This window comes from Gymnoscopelus braueri, assembly GCF_963280865.1.
Source record: "Gymnoscopelus braueri genome assembly, chromosome: 2".
Lineage (NCBI taxonomy): Eukaryota > Metazoa > Chordata > Actinopteri > Myctophiformes > Myctophidae > Gymnoscopelus > Gymnoscopelus braueri.
In genome coordinates, this window is record NC_137604.1 from 13,847,047 (window position 1) to 13,869,919 (window position 22,873).

A 22,873-nucleotide genomic window follows, 5' to 3' on the forward strand; every position below is an offset into this window, starting at 1 on the left:
CATTTTTCTCGCTCGCTCCATATAAACTTGTCGTTGATTCTAGATGTACTAGATCTAAAAATGTTAAAGGCCAATGTTAAGGTATGAGGAGGTTTCCTTCTCGTAGCCACCATCTCCTTTGCTATTAAACCAGCAAAGATGTGCCTGTGTGTGCAGTTCAGGCGTAGCTGGGACAGAACTGTCAGTAGTATGGAGCCATCGCACCATCTGGTGGTAAAAAGATGTAGGCCTATTAGCTGAAGAACTTTTAGATTTGTGCCAGCATACAACACCTGCAGTGTCACAAAATACAATGGAGCAATATTATTCGTTTAACCAAGAAACCATCACGCCAGAATGAAGTGTTTGGAGCGGGGGAGTCTGGTGCAGCGCTCAGGTCCTGGACCTGGTGAGACTGAGGAGGGGCTCGGCCAGGAGGCCATCCACAGGTCCCTCCACGTGCCAGAGCCTCTCCTCTCCCCCAGTCCCGGCAGAGTAGTTCCGGAGAAGCGGACTGATTGGTCCTGTCTTTCCCTAAGAGGACTGACCGTGGGTAGCTACTGGGACGTAAGTCGGGGGCTTGATCAACCCTGGCTGGGTAACCTGGGTGAGGGTGTATGTTGCAAGACCCGAAACACCCGTTGACCCCAGGCTACAACACTGATGATGCGTCCCAGGTGCATCCATGTGATGTTTTTTCGTTATTGTTATTGACTACAAACTAGACATGGGTTATGATCTGGACACTATTTTATATTGTGCGTGTACATTCAACCACATGTTTATTTACAAACATTCTGAACTAGTCTACAAATGGCAAAATGGTATAATAACCGTGGGGCTCATTTGAACTTGAAATGTATTCAAATTACACCATTATTACAATACACCATTACAATTACACCATTACAATAAACAAGATTTCGTCTTCGTCACCAGATTGCTTGCTGACAGCCAGTATCACACGGGGTGTTATACAGTGTGATAGCCTACATATCGATACATTTTTTATATTCATCAGCCTACATATCGATACATTTTTTATATTCATCAGGGGATCTTTGAAGGATGGAGAATAAGCAGATGGAGGCTGTGCCATTTTCGATTCCTCATCAGGATTTCACTTGTTCTCAGTTCTGCCAGCAGACGGCGCCAGATAATATGTTTTAAGGGCTGCTGATGAAAATGCATTTCAACCTCAGAATGCCACTGTTGAATTTGATAGGTAACCCATAATGCAGATTTGCAGTGGTTCTCCTTGGAGGGGTTCAAGGGGGTCCCCTGCTTAATGATTGATAGTTACTCCTAATACAATAATGGTTATACTCTAGTAAAATGTTGATACAGGCCTTTTATTTGACTTGGGGAATGGTTTGGGTTGGACTTCAGTGCTAAGCCTTTTTTAGAAAGGGCATCCTTTCCGAAAAAGGCAGAGCAAGGAATTTTTGCTCTCGCCATCTTGTTTTTGAAAGAAAGTCTTTTTGGGATCCCGTTACTCTTTAATTTTAAGGTCCTTGTACTTTTACATTCTGTTTACTAAGTCTTTAATCTAAATTCTAAATCTTAGCCCTAAGTTCTTTTTGGCTGTTTCGCCTTTCCTAAGAAAGGATTCCCCATTAGGGTTAACCATTTTCCCTTTCTTCAAAGTTTAGGTTTTTAGGCATGTTTACAAACTATAAATAAAAATAAAATTGCCAGTGAACTTTGTGAGGAATGTTCACTGGGGACTGTGCATGGCAGGTACGTCCAGTCATCCTGAGTCCCACCTTAGTTGGACCGCATACCAAAAATCATCCATAGTCTCATTATAAGAATGTTTACAGGACTAGGACTCAATAAAAGATTTAAGAATACAAATGTAGTTATGGACCCAACCGCGATGGAGGGGCGCAGTCTCAAGCGAACTTGAGCCACGGGAAGCACCACCGAGCGCGCTAAGGCGCGCGAGTTGCCGTGCTGAACGTTGCGAAGTTCGCTTTGAGCCTACTCAGCCCCGTCCGAATTATGTACCGATAGGCACAGAATAGTAAATGATGTTTGTGGGGACTGCGTTTGCCCCAACTGAACCTTAGGTATAGGGTTAGTAACCGTCGGAAAGGCGACATGTCGGAAAGCCGACATGCACCCATAACAAACAGCAGCTAGACCAGCAAACCTTCCAGTCTGATTACATTCACCTGTCCCTTGTTGATTAGACCCTCATTGATTTTACTTGCTCACCTGACCTGCCCAACGCAGCTTCCCAATGCAATTTGAGTGGCTAAAACATTTTCAACTCATGAATGTTACAAGTGTGTTGTGGGTTTATGGTTGTGTAAATATGATCAATTGCTGTCATACTATTGATTGCCATCTCATTAACCAGTTGGCTGTAGGTGATATTTATACAAATTACCTTCAGGTGTTGTGGGCCCTCTATTGCCCTCTAATGTACTGTAGTTAATGACCACATATAGACATATAAATAAGTATAATCTAATATGATCTAATGGTCAATAATGAACCAAACTAGGCACGACAATTACAACAAGTACAGATCCTGTACACTACAGTTACACGGCACACGTTTAAACCAGTTGAATAAAAGGTAATTCAATTTTTGTTAGTGTCCCCATAGACAGGTTTCCGCGCGACGTCATCACAGAGCAGAATGCGCAATCTGCGCATGCCCGGGGTAGAACCAACCCGGAAGTGCCCTTCACTCTGTTGTTGTGTTTGGGAGTTAGATAGGCATAATGCTGCTATTATAGGCATAATAGGCATAATGCTGCTATTGTATACAAATAAAAGACGAACAGATCCAACTTCCGACAAATCACATTTTTATTGAGTAAACAAGATATTACAAACTGCATAATTTAATCTTTCATTAAACCCGGTGAAGACCATTTATTTTATGAATGTAGATTTGACCAGAGCTGCTGCGGGTAATAGCGCCCTCTATAGACTCACCCCTCCACTGCGCGCACATATCCTCTCATCCTGCTACTCAAACAGAGAGGTGTCCCTTTTGGAACCTCAACCTCTTAGGAACAACTCACGGCCAAAGCACTGCTCCACTTCTCTCCCAACTTGCTACAAAAATCGCTCATGCAAAAGTATATAAAGACTTCTATTTTATTTTCCACCTTCACATGTGTCTCCTTTTATAATAATCATAAAGTGCTCTATATTTCAGCTCGCAATTTACTTCCGCCAGGTCTTTTTTAAACAGCCAATCATCTGCGACACAGTGAGCAGTGAGCACCCTTTGACGGGAGGGAGAGAGAGAGAGGGGTGAGGGAGGGAGGGAGGGAGGGAGAGAGAGAGGGAGGGAGAGAGAGAGCGAGAGAGCGAGAGCGTGGGAGGGAGGGAGGGAGGGAGGGGGAGAGAGAGACAGAGATAGAGAGAGAGAGAGAGAAGGACAGGGGAAAGAGGGAGAGAGGGGGAAAGAGGGAGGGAGGGTGAGAGAGAGAGAGAGAGAGAGAGAGAGAGAGAGAGAGAGGACAGAACAGCCTCGCACAACTTCTCCGTGCTGTGTGTGTGTGTGTGTGTGAGAGAGGGCGAAAGAGGGAGGGAGGGCGAGAGAGAGAGAGAGAGAGAGAGAGAGAGAGAGAGAGAGAGAGAGAGAGAGAGAGGACAGAACAGCCTCGCGCTGTTGCCTTACACAACTTCTCCGTGCTGTGTGTGTGTGTGTGTGTGTGTGTGTGTGTGTGTGTGTGTGTGTGTGCTGCACAACTTCTCCGTGCTGTGTGTGGGCGAGAGAGAGAGAGAGAGAGAGGGGGAGAGAGAGAGAGGACAGAACAGCCTCGCACAACTTCTCCGTGCTGTGTGTGTGTGTGTGTGTGTGTGTGTGAGAGAGGGGGAAAGAGGGAGGGAGGGCGAGAGAGAGAGAGAGAGAGAGAGGGGGAGAGAGAGAGAGGACAGAACAGCCTTGCGCTGTTGCCTTACACAACTTCTCCGTGTTGTGTGTGTGTGTGTGTGTGTGTGTGTGTGTGCGCTGCACAACTTCTCCGTGCTGTGTGTGTGTGTGTGTGTGTGTGTGTGTGTGTGTGTGTGTGTGTGTGTGTGTGTGTGTGTGTGTGTGTGTGTGAAATGCACTGCAATCCTTTCGTGCAAAGGTGGTAGCACGTCGCGTTTAAGTAAATCTCTCCACCAGACACACACACGTTCATCATCTAGCTATTGCACCGTGTCGACTCTCCGAAAATCTGTACAAGCTAACGATGCGGCCGTTTCCCAATCTCGCCCCAAAACACGGTCGCCCCGGATCGCACCGAACGGTCTGGAGTGAGCAATCTGCGCCTAATTGTCTCGCCCCTAAACACGGTCGCCCCCCATCGCAACGAACGGTCTGTGGTGGGCCCATGCATTCTCCACTGTTGAACGTGCACCCTTTAAGTGCATATCTGCTTGCACATAATTATATTGTTGTTGTTAAGTTGAAATAATAGTTGTACAAGTTGTAATAACAGTGTTGTATAATTATAAATAAAGTATAAGGAATGACAGAATATATATATATATATATATATATATATATATATATATATATATATATATATATATATATATATATATATATATATATATACATATATATATATATACATATATACATATATATATATATATATACATATATACATATATACATATATATACACATATATACACATATATATATATATATATATATATATATATATATATATATATATATATATATATATATATATATATATATATATATATATATATATATATATATATTATTGTGTGTTTTGGACAAACAGCAGCGTAGTGCTCATGTTCGTTGTGTGAAGCTTAATGTCACAGTGTTTGCGTTGGAGCGCCTCAGTGCGGCTGCAGAGTTCATGTGCAACCTCTTGCACAACCTCTGTGGCTTCACAGTTTCCCGTTTTCCTTCACCGTGTCTGTGTCTGCCTGGGTGCGCGAGCGACATGTTCGCTGTTCGCCATGTGTTGTCTGCCTCAGCCCAGGGTTGCCAGGTTGCGCGACCAACAAGCAATGCACACACACAATTCGTTTGCATCTTTCCCTTTCGTTTTTTCTCTCTTTGTACTCCATTAATCTCAGAGCTAGACCACACTAGGTCTCCAAGGACCCCCAAGGGTCTCCAGGGACCCCTGTGATGTTTCGCAGGGGTCCGAAGGGGTCTGTGATGTTTTGCAGGGGTCAGAAGGCGTCCCAAGACTCCAAGACTCCCAGGGGGTCTATGTGGGACCGAGGTGGGTCCCCACTGGGTTGCCCATGTGGGCTTTAGGTGGGTTCTACCTGGGCCCTAGGTGGGCCCCAACTAGGCAAGTCTATGTGGGACCGAGGTGGGTCCCAACTGGGACTGGGCCCTAGGTGGAACCCAACTAGGCTATTCTATGTGGGACCGAACCTTATTCGACAGACAGGGGGACAGACACACAGGGACAGAGAAAGAGAGGCGCACAGGACACTCAGCGTTGCCATGTCCTCTGATTATAAGCGAATTTGCCTTACTTTTCACCAGTGTTGCCATGTCCCAATATTATAAGCGACTTCGGCCTACTTTCACACAATGCTCTCGCTCACTCGCTCACTCGCTCACTGGCTGTAAGTTGGATCTGCGATGCGAAGTGTACGACGCGTCACGCTAGATGTGAGGGCCGCGCAGCGGCCCGAACTTCTAGTGTTTACAAACAGGAAACCTGTCTATTCACTGCTGGTTCAAATGGTAGCAAGTCCAGACCTGCTCTGTTGCCCCTGGTGGTTGAAATCTGAAGCGTTCCTGAATGGCTGGGGAGGAAAAGAGGGACAGACAGACCAACCGACAGACAAAGCCTCCTGTAGGCCGACCCCCTGGGTCTGGCAACAAAAACTGAGCCAACAATATTCAGATTACATCTATATTTGTCTTTTTACTAAGTATTTGTTGATAGTTTTCTTGCCGTCTATTTTCTCATAATCCTGGGAGTGTGTATTTAAAGATAAAGATTGCGTGTGCGCGCGCGCGCGCGCGTGTGTGTGTGTGTGTGTGTGTGTGTGTGTGTGTGTGTGTGTGTGAGTGTGAGTGTGAGTACACACGTGTGCGTCCCTGCATTCCCAGTAGGCTATGAAGGCTTCCTTTGTGGCTCCTAGAATCTCGACCTAGAGAGAACTTTCAACTATGAGGCTCCTCTCCAGTTGGAACCATCTTCGAGGTTTACAGGAGGCAGACACCGTTAGTTTAAGATAGTCTAGGACCTGGCTAAGATATGTATGCACTTAATTTAGGAGAGAATATCTCAACTGTTCTTGGCTAATATGACCCCAGGGAACAACTTAGGAACTGTGACTAATTCTCTATCCGGGACGAAATACCCGAAAATGACCGCGCCCTTTTTTAAATGACCATAACCGGTGCACTACTTCCAACATTCAGGGGCGTGCTGGGACCAAAATTCAGCTCTGGGATTTTCCGAACCGGCCCACCGTTTTGTCAACGGGGGGGGGGGGCTGGTTTGGTTTTGTCAACGGGGGGGGGGGGGGGGGGGGGCACGTTTTAACCCAGCAACCCTATGTAAATTACACCACTGCTGAAAAACGTCCCAGCCCAACAGTAACGTAACTAATAATTGGGCCGCGCGACCTGGAAATTACCGTAATAATCCTAAATCTTTTTTTTTTTGGGGTGGCCCACCGGCCGTCTGGCGGCCGGTAAATGGCGCGGCCGTTCTGGAATTTTCCCGAATTTCCCAGTGGCCAGCACGTCCCTGCCAACATGGCTCTATCTGCTAAACCGTTGGAGCTACAGATTTACTGAGGTGCTCAAAATGTTCAGAATACTTATGTTTAGGGAAACATAGTAAAGTATAAAATTTCTAATTTGCTATTTGACAGAACAGCTAAAATAAAAAAAAATCCAGGCCCATAGGCATATTTTTGCGCAAATCAATCAAACATTTGTCCCATATGTAACACAGCTAATGATTTAGCAAGGGCGCCCGAGCCAGCGACCTTCAGGGTCATCATAGTGGCCAAATCCAGTATGGCTGCCACCTGACAAAGTTTTTGGCTATAAAGTTTGAACCACATTTTGAGCTATGAATGCAAACTTGGTGTGTAAATCATGTTTTTTGACAATTAGAAACATGTTTGAATGCTTATCTTTATGATTTAATCTATCTAGAGGACACTTATTTGATTATCACAAATATGGCACCTATGTTATGAAACAACCAATGTATCTTACGATGTCATTTTATTGAAACAAGAATGATTTAACAGTAGAACTAATTCCTATGATGATACAGCTACAGCTAATACAGTATGTTCAACAATGCTCAGCATAAAATGTAATACTATATAGTATTACCATTCTATACACCATTGACTAGTATGATATCATACAGTACTAGTCAAAGGTGTATAGAATTGTTTACAATATGTTTATATCACATTATGGTCTTGGTGTTACAACAGCAACAGCAACAGATTTACTGGCAAGATAGGTCCAGTAAGGTTCACACTAGTCATGGAGTCCCAGTACCAGCCCAATTTGAAATCTGGGATATATTGTTGGACGGAGGTTGTCTGATTCCAATAGGAGCTGGTCTGCAGCAGTTTTTACATGCTGAATCAGTGCAGCTTGGGTGGGAGGAATGTTCTTGAGGGACTGAGAAAAGCCACTGTCAGGATTCATCTACTCTGCTGTGAACACCACGGCTCTTGCTGTACAGTATATGATGATGGACATCCAATCTTTGGACATGGAAAGTCAATCTTTTCAGGCTCCAAGGTGAGGGTGACCAGAGTTTCTTTGAGATACCTGCTCTCCTTTTCCCATAGTCAGCGAACCTTCCTCCCACCCAAGCTGCACTGATTCAGCATGTCAGAACCTGGGAACCTTACTGGACCCAAAAAGCTGGCGCCATCCTCCTCCACTGTGGCTGCAAAAGTTATGTAGTGGAGTGCAAATTCTGCAAAACTGGAGTCTGTCTCGATATACAGTATAGATGTTGTATGATTAGGAATTAGGAATAAAAACAGTCATCACCCTGTGTGTGTGTGTGTGTGTGTGTGTGTGTGTGTGTGTGTGTGTGTGTGTGTGTGTGTGTGTGGGGTGCAGTATGTATCAGTTATTGCAGAGCTGTTCTGTTGTTGCAGTAACACCAAGACACATTCCTAGCAACGATTTGTTGTTTAGCAATTAACTTTTCTGATTTGAACATATTGTTCAAATTCCATACACCTTTGACTATTATGATAGTATTCACTTTATGCTGAGCATTGATGTGCATACTGTACTGGCTGTTGCTGAATCTTTGGGATTCTATAGTCATATTATATTGTTTTGATAAAATTACATTGTTTTCTCCAGTTTGATCTTAACTCATTCCTACAACTACTGTATACACTCAATCTGGATGAAACTTTATGTTACATAACATGTTTGGTATAGTGGCCATATTTGTAATAAGCAAGTCAGAGCGCTCTAGATGGATTCAATCATAAATATGAGCATTCCAATGTGTTTCTATTGCTCAAAGAGCATAAAATAAAAATTACAAAGATTAAGGTAAGTGAAACAAATTTGCAAGACTAATATTTCTTTGAAATATGCAAAATAGAGGTCCAGCCACAGTCATAAAGATAAGCATTCCAACATGTTTCTAATTGTCAAAAAACATGATTTAGACACCAAGTTCATCTGGTTCAAAAGCTATAGCCAAAACCTTTTTCAAGTGGTGGCCATATTGGATTTGGCCACAATGATGACCCAGAGCGATGCTGGCTCAGATACCCTTGCTAAATCATTAGAGCATGCCTTGGGTTACATCAATTTAGGTGCTTTTAGACTGATTCACACACAATTATTCCTATAGCCCTGGACTGTAATGTTGGCAGTTTCTTTTGCGTTTTTTAGCTGCTCTGTCATAAAATATCAAATTAGAAATGTTACACTTTACTATGTTTCCCTAAACATAAGCAGTGGTGGACAGTAACAGAGTAAATGTACTTGAGTACTGTACTTGAGTACAGATTCTGAGGATCTGTACTTTACTTGAGTATTAGATTTTTTTAATACTTATTATTCTTACTTGAGTACATTTCCAAGAAAAATATTTTACTTTTACTCAAGTACATGTCTAGGAAGGCTGTAAAGTACTGAGTACTTTTATGACCACTCCACATCCACACCAATGATTCGCCATGCAACTCCTTGCAACATGGAACTACTTGCAACTACTTGCAACCATTACCCCCAATGGCAGTTGCAAGGAGTTGCATTGGTGCGGTTGACCTTAAAACGGTTTTGTTGCAAGGAGTTGCGACTAATTGCCTTGGTGCGGTTTGGCCTTTAGGTTGTCTGTTTTCTTGTCTTCCCTAAAATGCAATTGGCCTAACTTCTGCTCTCACACTGGCCGTGTTTCTGGCTTCCCCCTCCGCTCGCCTCTTTGTTACATCTTGTATGGGTGTATAGGAGTAAAAGTATTTAGTTCCTCAGTCATTTCTATGTTTTTATAGGTGTTTCTGCAGGCTTTGTATAACGTAGTGGTTCTACAAGCACATCAGTACATGCAGAGCTGGTTTCAGTGCTGAGTTACAGTACTTCTCTTCTCTACAAGGTCCTATACATTAATTGTGAAAACATTACAGCAATTCATTGATCTAAAAATGAAGAAATTTACTTTTACTTGTACTTTAAGTATTTTTCAAAGCATGTACTTTGGAATACTTAAGTATATTTAAAAGCAACGACTTTTTTACTCTTACTTGAGTAACATTTTGACTGAGCTACTTTTACTTATAGTGGAGTAAATTTGACCGAGGAGTATCTGTACTCTTACTCAAGTACTGGGTCGGGTCGAGTACTTCGTCCACCTCTGAACATAAGTATTCTGAACATTTTGAGCACCTCAGTAAATCTGTAGCTCCAACGGTTTAGCAGATAGAGCTATGTTGGAAGTAGTGCACCGGTTATGGTCATTTTAAAAAGGGCGTGGTCATTTTCGGGTATTTCGTCCCGGATAGAGAATTAGTCACAGTTCCTAAGTTGTTCCCTGGGGTCATATTAGCCAAGAACAGTTGAGATATTCTCTCCTAAATTAAGAGCATACATATCTTAGCCAGGTCCTCTACTAATCCAGGAGTGTTGGCAGCCCTGGTAGGGAGTGGGTTGGTACGGTACCAAGGAAACGTATTCACCTAATAATTGACGTTTAGATGAATTTGCTGGGGGGGTATTGTATGTTGCTTTTGGCTTGTTTTGTGATGTGTAACAAAAACAAAAAATGGGTGACATTATGTGCAATGACATTTGCCATATGCTATTTAAATGTCCCCAACAATAAGTGTATGAACAAAAGGGAAAAAAAGAAAGCAATTTGATGTCACAGTGTCAGGTTCAAGAATCAATAGCCAATCCGTGTACTTTTCGTTCAGTTGATTTTCAAAAATAAAATCTGAAAATGAAAAATAGTTTTTCAATATTTGTTTCTAAAACCAAGTAAAACATGGATAATGGCTCATTTTTGCTAATTTTTGGCTCTGAATCAAAGGTTGAGAAAATAGAAAAAGCCCTCAATTTCAATTTGTCATTTTGTCTTTGTCTAGGCCTATTTATCATTTCTCGTTTTAACCGCTACCAGAAGTAATTCGCTGTATTGTTCCAATAATACATTCAGAATGGAAAAATGGAAAATAAGGAAATCGCCTCATTTTCCAATTTATGTTCTTGTGTTTTGAATAGAAAATGGAAAAAATCTGATTACGACCAGAGGGGTGACATTTATTTATTCATGTATTTGTTTTATTGTTTTGACCGCGGCTTTTGATTGGCTGAAACAGAAGGCTTACTTTGTGGCTCCTAGGTCACTCCCCTCAGGGGAGTGACTTACTGACTGTATGTAAACTGCTGCTTTTCTCTATATTCTTCAGAATTCTCCCAATTTATTGAACTCCGTATTCTCTTCTCATTTGGTTCCGCGTCACGGTAACTTTAACTAAGTATAAATATTTCAGACTCAAGCTTTTCCTAGCTATCAGACATGATAATTGCATGAAGTGCATGGTAGGATTTAAAGGAATGCAGTGTCACAACTATCCTGACTGTCAGCAGACTTTCAAGAGAGAAGGACAGATACTTCCTCAATTTGTTTTAAATTAACTTTGAGCATAACAAGGGAAAGAGAGTAGAGATGGAACTTGAAGAGGGACGAGGCAGTGGCAAAATATCTGAATCTGAAGAGGAAGAGGAGAGTGACCCAGAGAGCGACAATGAAAAGAGACGATTAACAAGAGAAGAGAGAGAGTCGACTTCTGTTATGAAAAAGGTGGGCATTATAAAACTGGTTATTTATTAAAAAAAAACGTTAACCATATATTTTCAAAAGAACAAAATTAAAAGTGTACTGTGTAAATACTTCACTGTGCAAATACAAAGTTAAAAAAAAAGAGATCTAACCCATGCAGTTATGAATTTGCACCATAATCATCCAAAACGTAAATATCCTTTAGGCCTACGCATTGTGCTGTAATATACTATGTACTCTGTAAAATGTTTTTAGACTGCTGGATGGATACTAAAACACATCAAGAAAAGAGAGTGCACCACCTTTGTAGGGGATTCTTCCAGGTAAACAATACATCCCTTATCGCAAAACATTAAAATTACGAGAAAGTCACTGAAAATGCAAAAACTAAATAAGGAAGTTGTGGAACTGATTAGAAATTATATTTTGATGATTGCACAGAGTTCATGATAGGCTTAGTTGATGTATTGCCCTGTTGTCTCACTCAGAAATGGCACGCGATGTCAGTGTGGACGTCTGAGGAACAACCATCTACCAGTGGCTCTGGACGATTCCTTCAACACGGCCGTGGTCACCCACTGGGACAGTGCCCAGCACTCTTCTGAATATCCAACTGATGCCTTTGGAAGGGTGCATTTTCTGGAATCCCAGTGGTGTAGCTATGTAAGTGACAACCTGATAAATGTTCTCTGTGGTTCATGGTACTCTGTCTTGCATCATCAATCTAAAATTCTTAAAGGACCACAGCACCCATTTTCAACCTATCTTCATATAATTGGTCCTCATTAATGCTCATTATAATATGGTGCAATTCTTTGTCTACTCGGTCTGTGGCTCAGAGGGGACAGTTCAGAAACCCGCCTACCAGTGACATCATCGATGTGGAATCAAACTGCAGGCTTTCTATGCCTGGAAAGTTAGCATGCTATAATAGAAGCCATAGTTCTCACATTAATACAAAATATATAATAATAATAATAATAATAATAATAATAATAATAATAATTGAAGTCTTGTTTGAAATGACTAAACCTGCCTACTGATGATGTCACCAAAACATATGCCAACATGTACTATGTTGTATGTTTATTTTGATAAATTAAAATTACTTTATTTATTATTTTGTATTTAGGCCCTGCCCTAGTAATTCATTTGTGAAAGACAGATATAACCTAACTAATGACATTAGCAAAAATGATAATTATACAGTACTACAGCTTTTTTACTAGGCTAATAATAAATGTTGCTGTGATCCATATCCGTTTACTGCAATAACAGACAAAAACTTGTTTTGTTTTATAAGTTATAACAATATTTTTTTTACTATCTATGTATAGCATCTTGGTATGAAAATCTGCATTCTTAATTTAAACAATTACCCTGTATCATACAAACCAAACTGTGTGTAAATCGGTTGAGAACTCAGCGAGTGGTGCTTTTCAAGCCTCAATAAGCTTGGTTTATACTTCGACACATGACGGTATCGCGCATCGAACATCGCCAATGGGCTTGTACTGTAGATCTGCGATACTGTTGTGTGTCATAACATAAATAAGCATAAATAAAAAATTGCCGATCTCAATCTCTTTCTATAAAAGGATTGCAGATCGTGGTCATCCAATGGTCCAATGGTTATGTTGGAATCACGGAACGGAATGATTTAATTAGATCAATAATATTTTATTTATTTAGTTAGAAAATTAGTTCGACACCCCTGCTGAGCAGGTATACCCCAACCCTCCATCACTGTCATCATCTTATGTCTCTTTGATCGCCTAGTTCCTGCGCCTGTCATCGGACACAGACCCTTCCATTGTCTACGACCTGATGACAACACGGTGGGGTTTGCAACAACCCAACTTGGTGGTGTCTGTGATGGGAGGAAAAGTCAGTGCAAAGGTCAAGATCTGGGTTCAAGAGGTCCTCCGGCAGGGTCTGGTCAAAGCCTTGCAAAGCAAAGGTGTGTTGTGTATGTGGAAACTATACAGGCCCCTATTTTAGTCCAGACTGGCTAAATACACTATTTGGGGATTTAGGGTGGTGCAAGGGGCATTCCCGTGCAAAAGTTACTATTTTGGGACACCAGCCTTATCCGCAAAACACCTGCACCACCCGTTACATTATGCATAGGTGTAGTTTGGGCGTTACAATAATAAAACCAATCACTGTGCCAGGTGCCATTGCCCAAGACTCTGCCAATGTTGCCAGGTCTGCTTATTATAAGCCACGTTGGGCTTGTTGTTCTGTAAAGTTGCTTGTAAATAATGGCAGTTGCGGGTTGCGGTTGTGAGCTTGTAGATCGGCTATTTTCAAATAGCCAACATATATAAATATGCTCATTGTTTAGTAGCCGACATATATAGGTTTGAAGTGCTCATGTGGCCTGTAGTTGCTTCTTTTGGGCTTGTTTTCATAGACCTGGTTGCTTATTCCTCTCGCAAATTGATCTCATCTTATATAAACACATTTGACACAAGGAATTGACACTCTGCTGATTATAGGAAAATTAGAATCACAGAGATTCGTTGAGAATTAGGAAAGAGGGAGCCTTTGAATGTTGTGCCGTTGTGTGCTCCAGCCCACTCCTGACATGTCCATTGCAGGCGTGCTCCACCAAACGAATTTGGCATAGCGAGTGGTTTTAGAATCCGCTATGCGCTTTCCAAAACATGTGTGGGCAAAATAGCAATTTTGGGGATAATGCAACAACACGCCCACGGGCACACCTCCAGGCGCAAATAACAGAGTCGGCATAACGAATAGCGGGTATAGCAGCCGCAAAATACCGTTTAGGGACAGTGCCAGCTCCCTTCTCCCTAATTCACGGGTTGCGGGCAGTAATTCACGGGTAGTGGGCAGTGGGTATAGCCTTGGTCAGAATAGGGCCCCCTGAGTATTCCTCTATTCATTATATCTTATCACTATTACTTCTGAACTTCCATTTACCTTTGGGTGGATGTGACGTGTCGATCAGCTGACCTCCATGTCTCCATGTCGCTGTTCATGGCTTTAACAGCTGTCGGATAGAAGCTTTTTTTCTGAAGCTTGAGCCTTGGGCTTTGAGACACCTCAAGTGCTTGCCCTTCTGAATAATCTCAAACAGACTGTTTTCGGGATATTGCTTGTCCTCTATGATTCTTTTAGCCCTCCTAAGGCATCTGCCGCCGTGTGAATCCAACAATGGCATCAGGGGACTCAGGGGAGAGAAGAAATCTTCAATAGTCGACTAAACTAATGACAGAAATTGGCATAACATTCTGAATATTAAATAATGTGTTTCAGTTATCAAAATACAATACATAGGACTAAAGACCTAATTGGCTTAAGTGGTGGAGTAAAAGGTTGATGAGTTAATGATTGATACCAAATTCACTGTGGCACCCCATGTCTCCTAAAGCTTATTTTTCAACTTTATATAAAATGTCAGCTTTGAACTGTGATTATCAGGACATCTCTAACAATCAACTTTGCGTGTATTTTTCTCTCCCTTTCTGCCAACAAAACACTCAAACTCTTTATGTCACTCTTGCTCACACATATTTCACACACATATACGCACATTCAGGAGCCTGGATACTGACAGAAGGTTTGCATGAAGGCGTAGGGAGATGTGTAGGAGAGGCGGTGAGGGACCTCGTCGCCGGAGACTTTTCTGACAACTCGGTTGTTGCGTTGGGCATCGCTCCCTGGGGTCTTTTGCACAACCGACATCGATTGGTCTACCCTCAGGTATGTACATGTAAACACTGTTTACAAGTACGGCATTATAACTGCAATATATTTACATTGTATCCTTAAAAGCAGCACTAAGTTTGGGGTATCAGCAGTGGTGGACAGTAACAGAGTAAATTTACTTAAGTACAGTACTTAAGTACATATTTTGAGTATTTGTACTTTACTTGAGTATTTTTTTTTATCTTTATACTTTCACTCAATTACATTTCCAAGACAAATATTTTACTTTTACTCAAGTACATTTGTAGGAAGGCTGTGAAGTACTAGTTTCTTTTAGGTTGGCTGTTTTCTTGTTTTTTTGTTTTCCTTTTGTTTTTTGTTTTCCAATTGGCCACACACTTTTTTTCAAAGAAGGAAACCTATCACAGTACATACTCTCCACTGGGATCTACATCATGGGTATTCCACAGGGGGTCCGTGACCCCTAGGCGGTCCTCTGAGTCACTGCAGGGGGGCCACCCTTTTTTTTCTGATGCTTGTTTTGTTTTGTTTTAACCCTTTCACGCTCAGAGATGGGCAGTATTTGAAATACATGTATTTGAAATACGTATTTGAAATACTTTTTTGTATTTTGTAATTTGTATTTGGTTGGAACGGAAAAAATTAGATGTAATTTGTATCAAGATACTTTCCGATTTTTAATGTATTCTCAAATTGACCAATTTTAAACATATACACAGGTTTACACTGTGGAATAAAAAAATAAAAAAATAGAAAAGTTTGCTATTCGGAGCACAGGTCTCTGCCAGGCCGGGTCGCCTACCCAGGCACTTTAGACACTTTAGAACTTTGGTCATACCCACTTGGGATGGGATCTGAAAAATCTAACTTAATACATCTTGATCACATGACCCTAGAGATAATGTGTAGCGGTGTGTGTGAGTTTTTTTTTTTAATCTGTAGGAGTAGTAGCAAAAAGTGTGTTTTGAAGAAAAGGCTAAATGGCAGAAAATATAATCTGGCACAGGTGGCCGGGGCCTATATGGAGAATGAGAATTCAAGGAATCTACAGTTCAAGAGTTATTGGCCAAAACGTTAAGTGGGCTGTTGTAGCGCCACCATACCAATGTGAAAGATTTGGAGTGGAGGTTCTTCCTTGGCCTACTATGAGTGTGTGTCCAAATTTCACAGCAATCAGGAGCTGCGTTCATGATTTGTGGCATTTTTTGTGCAAAATGGGCCCCTCCTGCAAAATTTGAAAGCCAATCGTAGTCAATCGGAATGAAATCGAAAAAATCTGACAGATTCATCACATGACTACAGAGGTACCAATTTTGGTGAGCTTATTTTTATTGTATGACCTACGATTCAAGAGTTAAAGACCAAAATGTGAATCTGCCTGTTATAGCACCACCATGAGGCCGATTTGAAAATGTAGGGTGGCATTTCTTCCTTGGCCTAATGGGAATGTGTCTGCAAAGTGTCACGGCAATCGGGTGCTGTGTTCATGATTTGAGGCATTTTGTTAAAAACGGACCACACCTGCAAACTTTGGAAGCCAATCTAAGCCAATCAGGTAATATGAAAAATCGGACACATCTGTCTTGATCACAGGACTAGACTATAGAGATCATGATTTGTGTGATGTTTGGACAAAATCTGTAGGTGAAAAAAAAATGTATTCTGCAAAAATCTGCCTCCTGGTGGCGCTATAACAGGCCGATATGAAGATTTGGGGCAGAGGTTGCGCTCTGGCCTCCAGGGAGTGTGCGTGCACAGTTTCACGCCGATTGGTCCAACGGGGCCGGAGATTAGCTGCTCACAGACAGACCGACACAGGACGGACGGACAGGGTCAAAAACATAGTCTCGGCCACGCCTTCGGCCTGGAGACAATTGCGGAGACAATAATTTACTAAATAAAGTTCAAGTTGTGGCTCCGTGCAGCCTTGTTTATTCACCATGTCCATGGAAACAACAACAAACACAGCCATAAGGTCTGGTTTCCTTATATGCTACATACTGCATCCTATATTAAAATTGGTTAATGGGAGGGCAACCGGCCGGAGGGCGGACCTCTGACGTCAATCTGACTCAGCCATAACCATATAAGGAGTTCCAAATGCAGCTACACCCAAATGTGGAGTGTGTTGTCTAACCTCTATGTGTCGTCATAGCATCAGCCGCAAACAAATCAGTCAGCCCCATGTATGGGCACAAAAAAGGGTCTGCCCATATATGGGCATGTACTGATGACATCAGCGATATCCATATATGGGTATAAAAGGGACAAGGACTGACATATACAGACATCCGATTGTCCAGAGCCAAAGTCCGACCGCTATGACCAAAAATGGTCAATTTATTCTTAGAAACTCTGACAGGCAATTCATTTAATATTTGGCAATCAATCTATAGATTTACTAATCATTTACTATTTTTTATAAAAATGTATTTTCATGTATTTTCAAAATACAAAATACGTATTTGTCTCAAATACATTTCTCAGACAAGTATTTATATTTTGTATTTTGATAAAAAAAATTGACCCAGTATTTGTATTTTGTATCAAAATACTTTTCAATGTATTTTCGCCCATCTCATCACGCATGAATTGTGATTAAAAAAATGTTACTAAGTGTTTTTATGTGTCTTTAGACTTAAAAATAACAATTTGTCAAGGAGTTCTTGACCGGTCCACTCAGAAGGACGGCATGCGTTTGTGTTTTTAACTGAAAACAATAACAATAAAAGAAAACCAATGAATACAATGATAAAAATCTAATAATATCAAATCAAATATATTTGTAATGCTGTAAAACTAAAATGTTCACATTTCTAACATATTCTAATACTATTTATTAACTTTCTCTTGACTACTCAGCTCAACAAAACGCATAAATAATAGTGCTTCTACTGTCAAGTGAAAACCAAAATAAATGAAATTGAACACCAACATGAGTGCTTACTGTCTAGTGAAAACCAAACTGTGTGATGGGTGATGGCTGATTGAAGTTAGCCTGGCATGGCCAGACTAATCCAGGCTAGATTGAAGTAGTCACACCTGGCCTGAGTCAAACTAAATTGACAAAGCACCTTGGGCACAAAGCCTGCAAGCATCACATGCAGCATCATGGCATCTGTTTGCATTTTTTGTGTGTATGCTGGGGCCAGTGGTTTCCAGGGGCAAACCTGGTCTCAGGGGTGCCTTGGACACTGCAATGTGTTTCACAATCAGTGGTGGACAGTAACGGAGTAAATGTACTTGAGTAGGCCTACTGTACTTGAGTACAGATTCTGAGGATCTGTACTTTACTTGAGTATTAGATTTTTTTGATACGTATTACTCTTACTTGAGTACATTTCCAAGACAAATATTTTACTTTTACTCGAGTATATTTCTAGGAAGACTATAAAGTACTGAGTACTTTTAAGCCCACTCCACATCCACAACAATGTTTCGCCAAGCATGTTGCAAGGACTTGCAACATGCAACTACTTGCAACTACTTGCAAACATTAACCCCAATGGCAGTTGCAAGGAGTTGCATCGGTGTGGTTGACCTTAAAACAGTTGTGTTGCAAGGAGTTGAGACTAGTTGCATTGGTGTAGGTTGGCTGTTTTTTTTCTTCCCTAAAATGCAATTGGCTTAACTTCTGCTCTCACACTAGCCGTGTTTCTGGCTTCCCCCTCCGCTCGCCTCTTTGTTACATCTTGTATGGGTGTATAGGAGTAAAAGTATTTAGTTCTGGTTCCTCAGTCATTTCTATGTTGTTATAGGTGTTTCTGAAGGCTTTGTATAACATCTACAAGCAAGCACATCAGTGCATGCAGTGCAGGTGGTTTCAGAGAGTTACAGTACTTCTCTGAAACAAGAGTTACAAGGTCCTATAAATTCATTGTGAAAACATTACAGCAATTAATTGATATCAAAATTAAGAAATGTACTTCTACTTTTACTTTTACTTTAAGTATTTGTCAAAGCATGTACTTTGGAATACTTAAGTATATTTAAAAACAATTACTTTTTTACTCTTACTTGAGTAACATTTTGACTGAGCTACTTTTACTTATAGTGGAGTGAATTTGACCAAGGAGTATCTGTACTCTTACTCAAGTACTGGGGTCGAGTAATTCGTCCTCCTCTGTTCACAATGTTCATACAATATGGACTTGGTATAGCGATATAGTACAGGATAGGTCAGTAAAACTGAAGAGACTGTATTACTGAAATACATCTGAAAGAGAGCGTTGGGAGAGTTACTCACAATGTCCTCTGTTATTTTTTTAGAAACTGTTAATCTAAATAATCAGCAGCGGCTGATGGTGATTTTGGGTGGGGAGCTGAGAAATCTATATCTATTATACTATAAGCTACCCATATAGTATAAGCTACCCATATACCCGTATAGTACACCCTAGCTGCAGCAACAGCGTCACATTCCAAATACCATGTTACAGCAATGACACTATACTATTAGGCCTATACTTTGTTAGCAAGAGGTCCAACAACAACACAAGTAGGCTACCCACAACAATAGCCTGACGCACGCACGCACACACACACACACACACACACACACACACACACACACACACACACACACACACACACACACACACACACACACACACACACACACACACACACACGCACCCACACACACACACACACACACACACACACACACACACACACACACACACACAGGACAGGCTGAAATTGCTTAAGCCCCGTCCGCTCTGTATTCCTGCCGATGACGCGACCGACCGGAAGTGAACGGCCGTCAACAACAAACATGGCTAATAACCATGGCTAATGTACAAGCTAAACTTTACCCTCAGTTACAAAATAAGTAAACATCAACATCCCAGCGGCGTTAAATAAAAACACTTTGAGGCATCAAACATATCCTTACATCATCGCCCATAGAAAAAAAAAAAAAAAGTAAAGTTTTAAGAGAATAAAATAGGATAGGTAAAAAATAAACAAAAATAAAAGGATAGAGTAAACGGCGCTAAGCTCCCTAGCGCGGCCGAGCGACAATAAACATGGCTAATACTAAAACCCCCAGATACAAAATAAGTAAAAAAAACATCCCAACAGCGTCAGATAAAAACACTTCGAGGCATAAAATATATCCTTACAGCATCGCCCATAGAACAAAAAAAATGTATGTATAGTTCTAAAAGAGTAAAATAGGAAAAGCAAAAAAGTAAAAAATAAAAAAGGTCGGAGAAAACAGCGCTAAGTTCCCTAGCATTTAACAGACACACAAATCCGAGTGTCATAGACTCTTTAAATGTTTTTAGAAAAAAGACATGAACAGAAACAAATTCCCAAGCGTCCAAACATCACCCAGCGTTAGAGTATCGCCCATATAGGCGGAAATATTTTGTGAAAACGAAGAAATAAAAAAGTAGACATGACGGTCAATGAATTAGCAACAAGCTAACAGGCCAGAGTGAGGATACTACCGTCCGACGCGTCCGTCTTTTTATGTCGGCTCTGGGGCATCCTCGTCCTCGGTCGGCTGAGTCGGCTCCTGGGCAGCTCTGCGCTGTGTCTTCAAGAAGTCTACGGCTTCCTTGGGTGATGCAAGCTGCTTCCTTACGTCGTTCTTGGTCCTGATGAACAGTCTCGCAGGGAATAGGAGAGACGGCTTGAATCCTTGCTTCCACAGGGTGCCCATGACCTCACGATAGCCGGAGCGCAGTTCCACCACCTCCGGACAATAATCCTCAAAGATCATGACTGGTTTCCCTTTGTAGAACAATTTCCCTGGATCCGGGGGCTGGCTTGGCGGTCAGGGCCCGATGACAACGATCCAATTCGGGCAGTGTTGGAAGCACCTCCTTGCCCAGAATTTCCACCAGTACTTCGGCAAAGAAGTCGCAGGGTCGTTCACTTTCAATGGATTCTTCCAAACCAATGACTCTGATGTTATTTCTGCGAATTCTGGACTGGGTGTCGATAACTTTAGAAAGTAGCTTAGCATAGCTATCGTCCAAAGCCGAACATCTGGCCTCAACCTCCTCCAACTTGTCGCTATATTGATTCAGACCATCCTCCAGATCAGACAGACGCTGGCCGTGGTCAGCGACGGTTATCTGGAGGCTATCTAGCTTAGATTCAAGCGAGGCAAAGGTCATTCTGAATTCGTGGGTGAGGGAAACCTTCAGGTCCTCTGTTAGCTTAGCAACGGCCGCCATTTCTGTGGGGACAGCGTCGTCACTCTTGGTACATTTTCTCGGCTGTTTGGTAGCCATTTCAATTATTTCAAGAACGCAAAACAAAATGAGTATATAAGGAAGGAGTCAGTGCAGTTTATCTCAACTGAATGTAGAAAAAGAGGCTTTACAAGTATAATGATAAATTGCGGGAGCAACGGCGAAGCAAAAGTGCACCTACTCCATTCTGTGACCCGGAACCACCTCCCCGGCCAGTCGTCACTTTGACTGGTATTTCTGTCTTGGTGCCTTGGCAAATGCCAGGATGAAACTCATTGTCTCCCCTATACATAGTATTACAGTCAAGCCTTCTCTATTTGAATGACCGCATCAAACAGGTGGACATGGGCAAATACTGCGGCATGGTCATGCTGGACCTCCAAAAGGCATTTGACACCATAAATCACTCTATATTGATTGATAAGCTAAAAGCAATCGGCTTTGATAACATAGCTTTGATAGCATCCAGTGAACTGGATGCAATCCTATCTGGAGGGGAGAGAACAGGTGGTGGAGGTGAACGGAACCCTGCCCCCCCCCCTCCCAGTGAGCTGTGGCGTTCCGCACGGAAGCATACTAGGGGCTTTACTATTCCTAATATATCTCTGCGAAATCATCACCACTTTACCCTAATCCAGCTCAAGTGGAGTTAGGAGGTTTTGTCCATCATTGATAAGAGCTCACAATGCATCACAACATGTGAAGTAATGCCCTGATGCTTAATGACACTGCTTACATAGGCCTACAATAATAAGCAGGACTCTAAATATAACAATAACTTCTGCAAAGAGGGGTTCACAGAGTTGCAGTTTCAGTAGTACTGGCGAGAGAAATGCTATATGAACTAATTTCTTGTCACATTGCTCTCCTCAGAAAACACTACATATAGATTTTAGAAATAGAGTTAATTGTTTTCATAACATTAGCGTCAGTGCTAAGTTTGATAAACTGGTACACTGCATAGTTACTTTTAACAGACTACGGGGGAAAAACTCTGCCTCGTTAAAGTGTGTTTATCTTCAGCTCTGCAGCAGCTCTGAGCTCTGTGTGCCACGCAGGGGAGAGGGGGTGGAGTTAGCTGGTTTAGCCGACAGTTTGACGAACCAATGGAGTTAGCTGGTTTTGTCAGGAGCGCTTTTTAATATTTTTCATTGGTTCAATATTGTTTTAACCCACACACAGCGTTGATTTATGAAGAAAAAAAAGTTTGCTGGTTTCTGCCCGACAATTTATATAAAAACGACATGACAGCTTAATTGTGACTGCAATTGGTTCTTGTTCGCGGATGACTTGCATCTCCTGGTCTCGTACAAGGACAAATTACAGGTCGAAAAAACCCTCAGCTCTGAACTCGATTAAATCTGCACCTGGCTCGCTGATAACAAACTATCATTACACCTGGGTAAAACTGAATCCATTCTCTTTGGGTCCAAAATAAACCTCTGCAAGGCTGACGGCTTCACAGTAAAAGTGGGTGACAATGCGATCACAAGAAAAGAGGAAATTACCTACCTGGCTTGCATTTTAGAGGTAAATCTTAATCAAAAAAGTCAACCTAAGAACAAGATTTGTGTACAGGATCTCCTCTCTGGTCAGTAGGAATACATTGAGGACTCTAGCAGGAGCACTCATCCAATGTCACTTCGACTATGCTCGCACCCCTTTGTACCATTGCACCACAAAGGCCTTAAAAACAAGGCTCCAGACATCCCAAAACAAACT

The 22,873-nt window shown here is 41.7% G+C and overlaps 1 protein-coding gene across 1 annotated transcript in view; it reads left to right on the plus strand.

Moving 5' to 3' along the window:
- Nucleotides 1-10,906: 10,906 nt before the first annotated feature.
- LOC308094254 (transient receptor potential cation channel subfamily M member 4-like) overlaps nucleotides 10,907-22,873 on the plus strand; it is a 36,062-nt gene continuing 24,095 nt past the window's right edge. Inside the window, exons 1-5 of the mRNA XM_080440791.1 lie at nucleotides 10,907-11,267; nucleotides 11,502-11,569; nucleotides 11,735-11,909; nucleotides 13,026-13,206; nucleotides 14,812-14,975. Coding sequence (XP_080296917.1) covers nucleotides 11,133-11,267; nucleotides 11,502-11,569; nucleotides 11,735-11,909; nucleotides 13,026-13,206; nucleotides 14,812-14,975 — 723 coding nt within the window. The 5' untranslated portion in view covers nucleotides 10,907-11,132. The remainder of the gene's footprint in view (nucleotides 11,268-11,501; nucleotides 11,570-11,734; nucleotides 11,910-13,025; nucleotides 13,207-14,811; nucleotides 14,976-22,873) is intronic.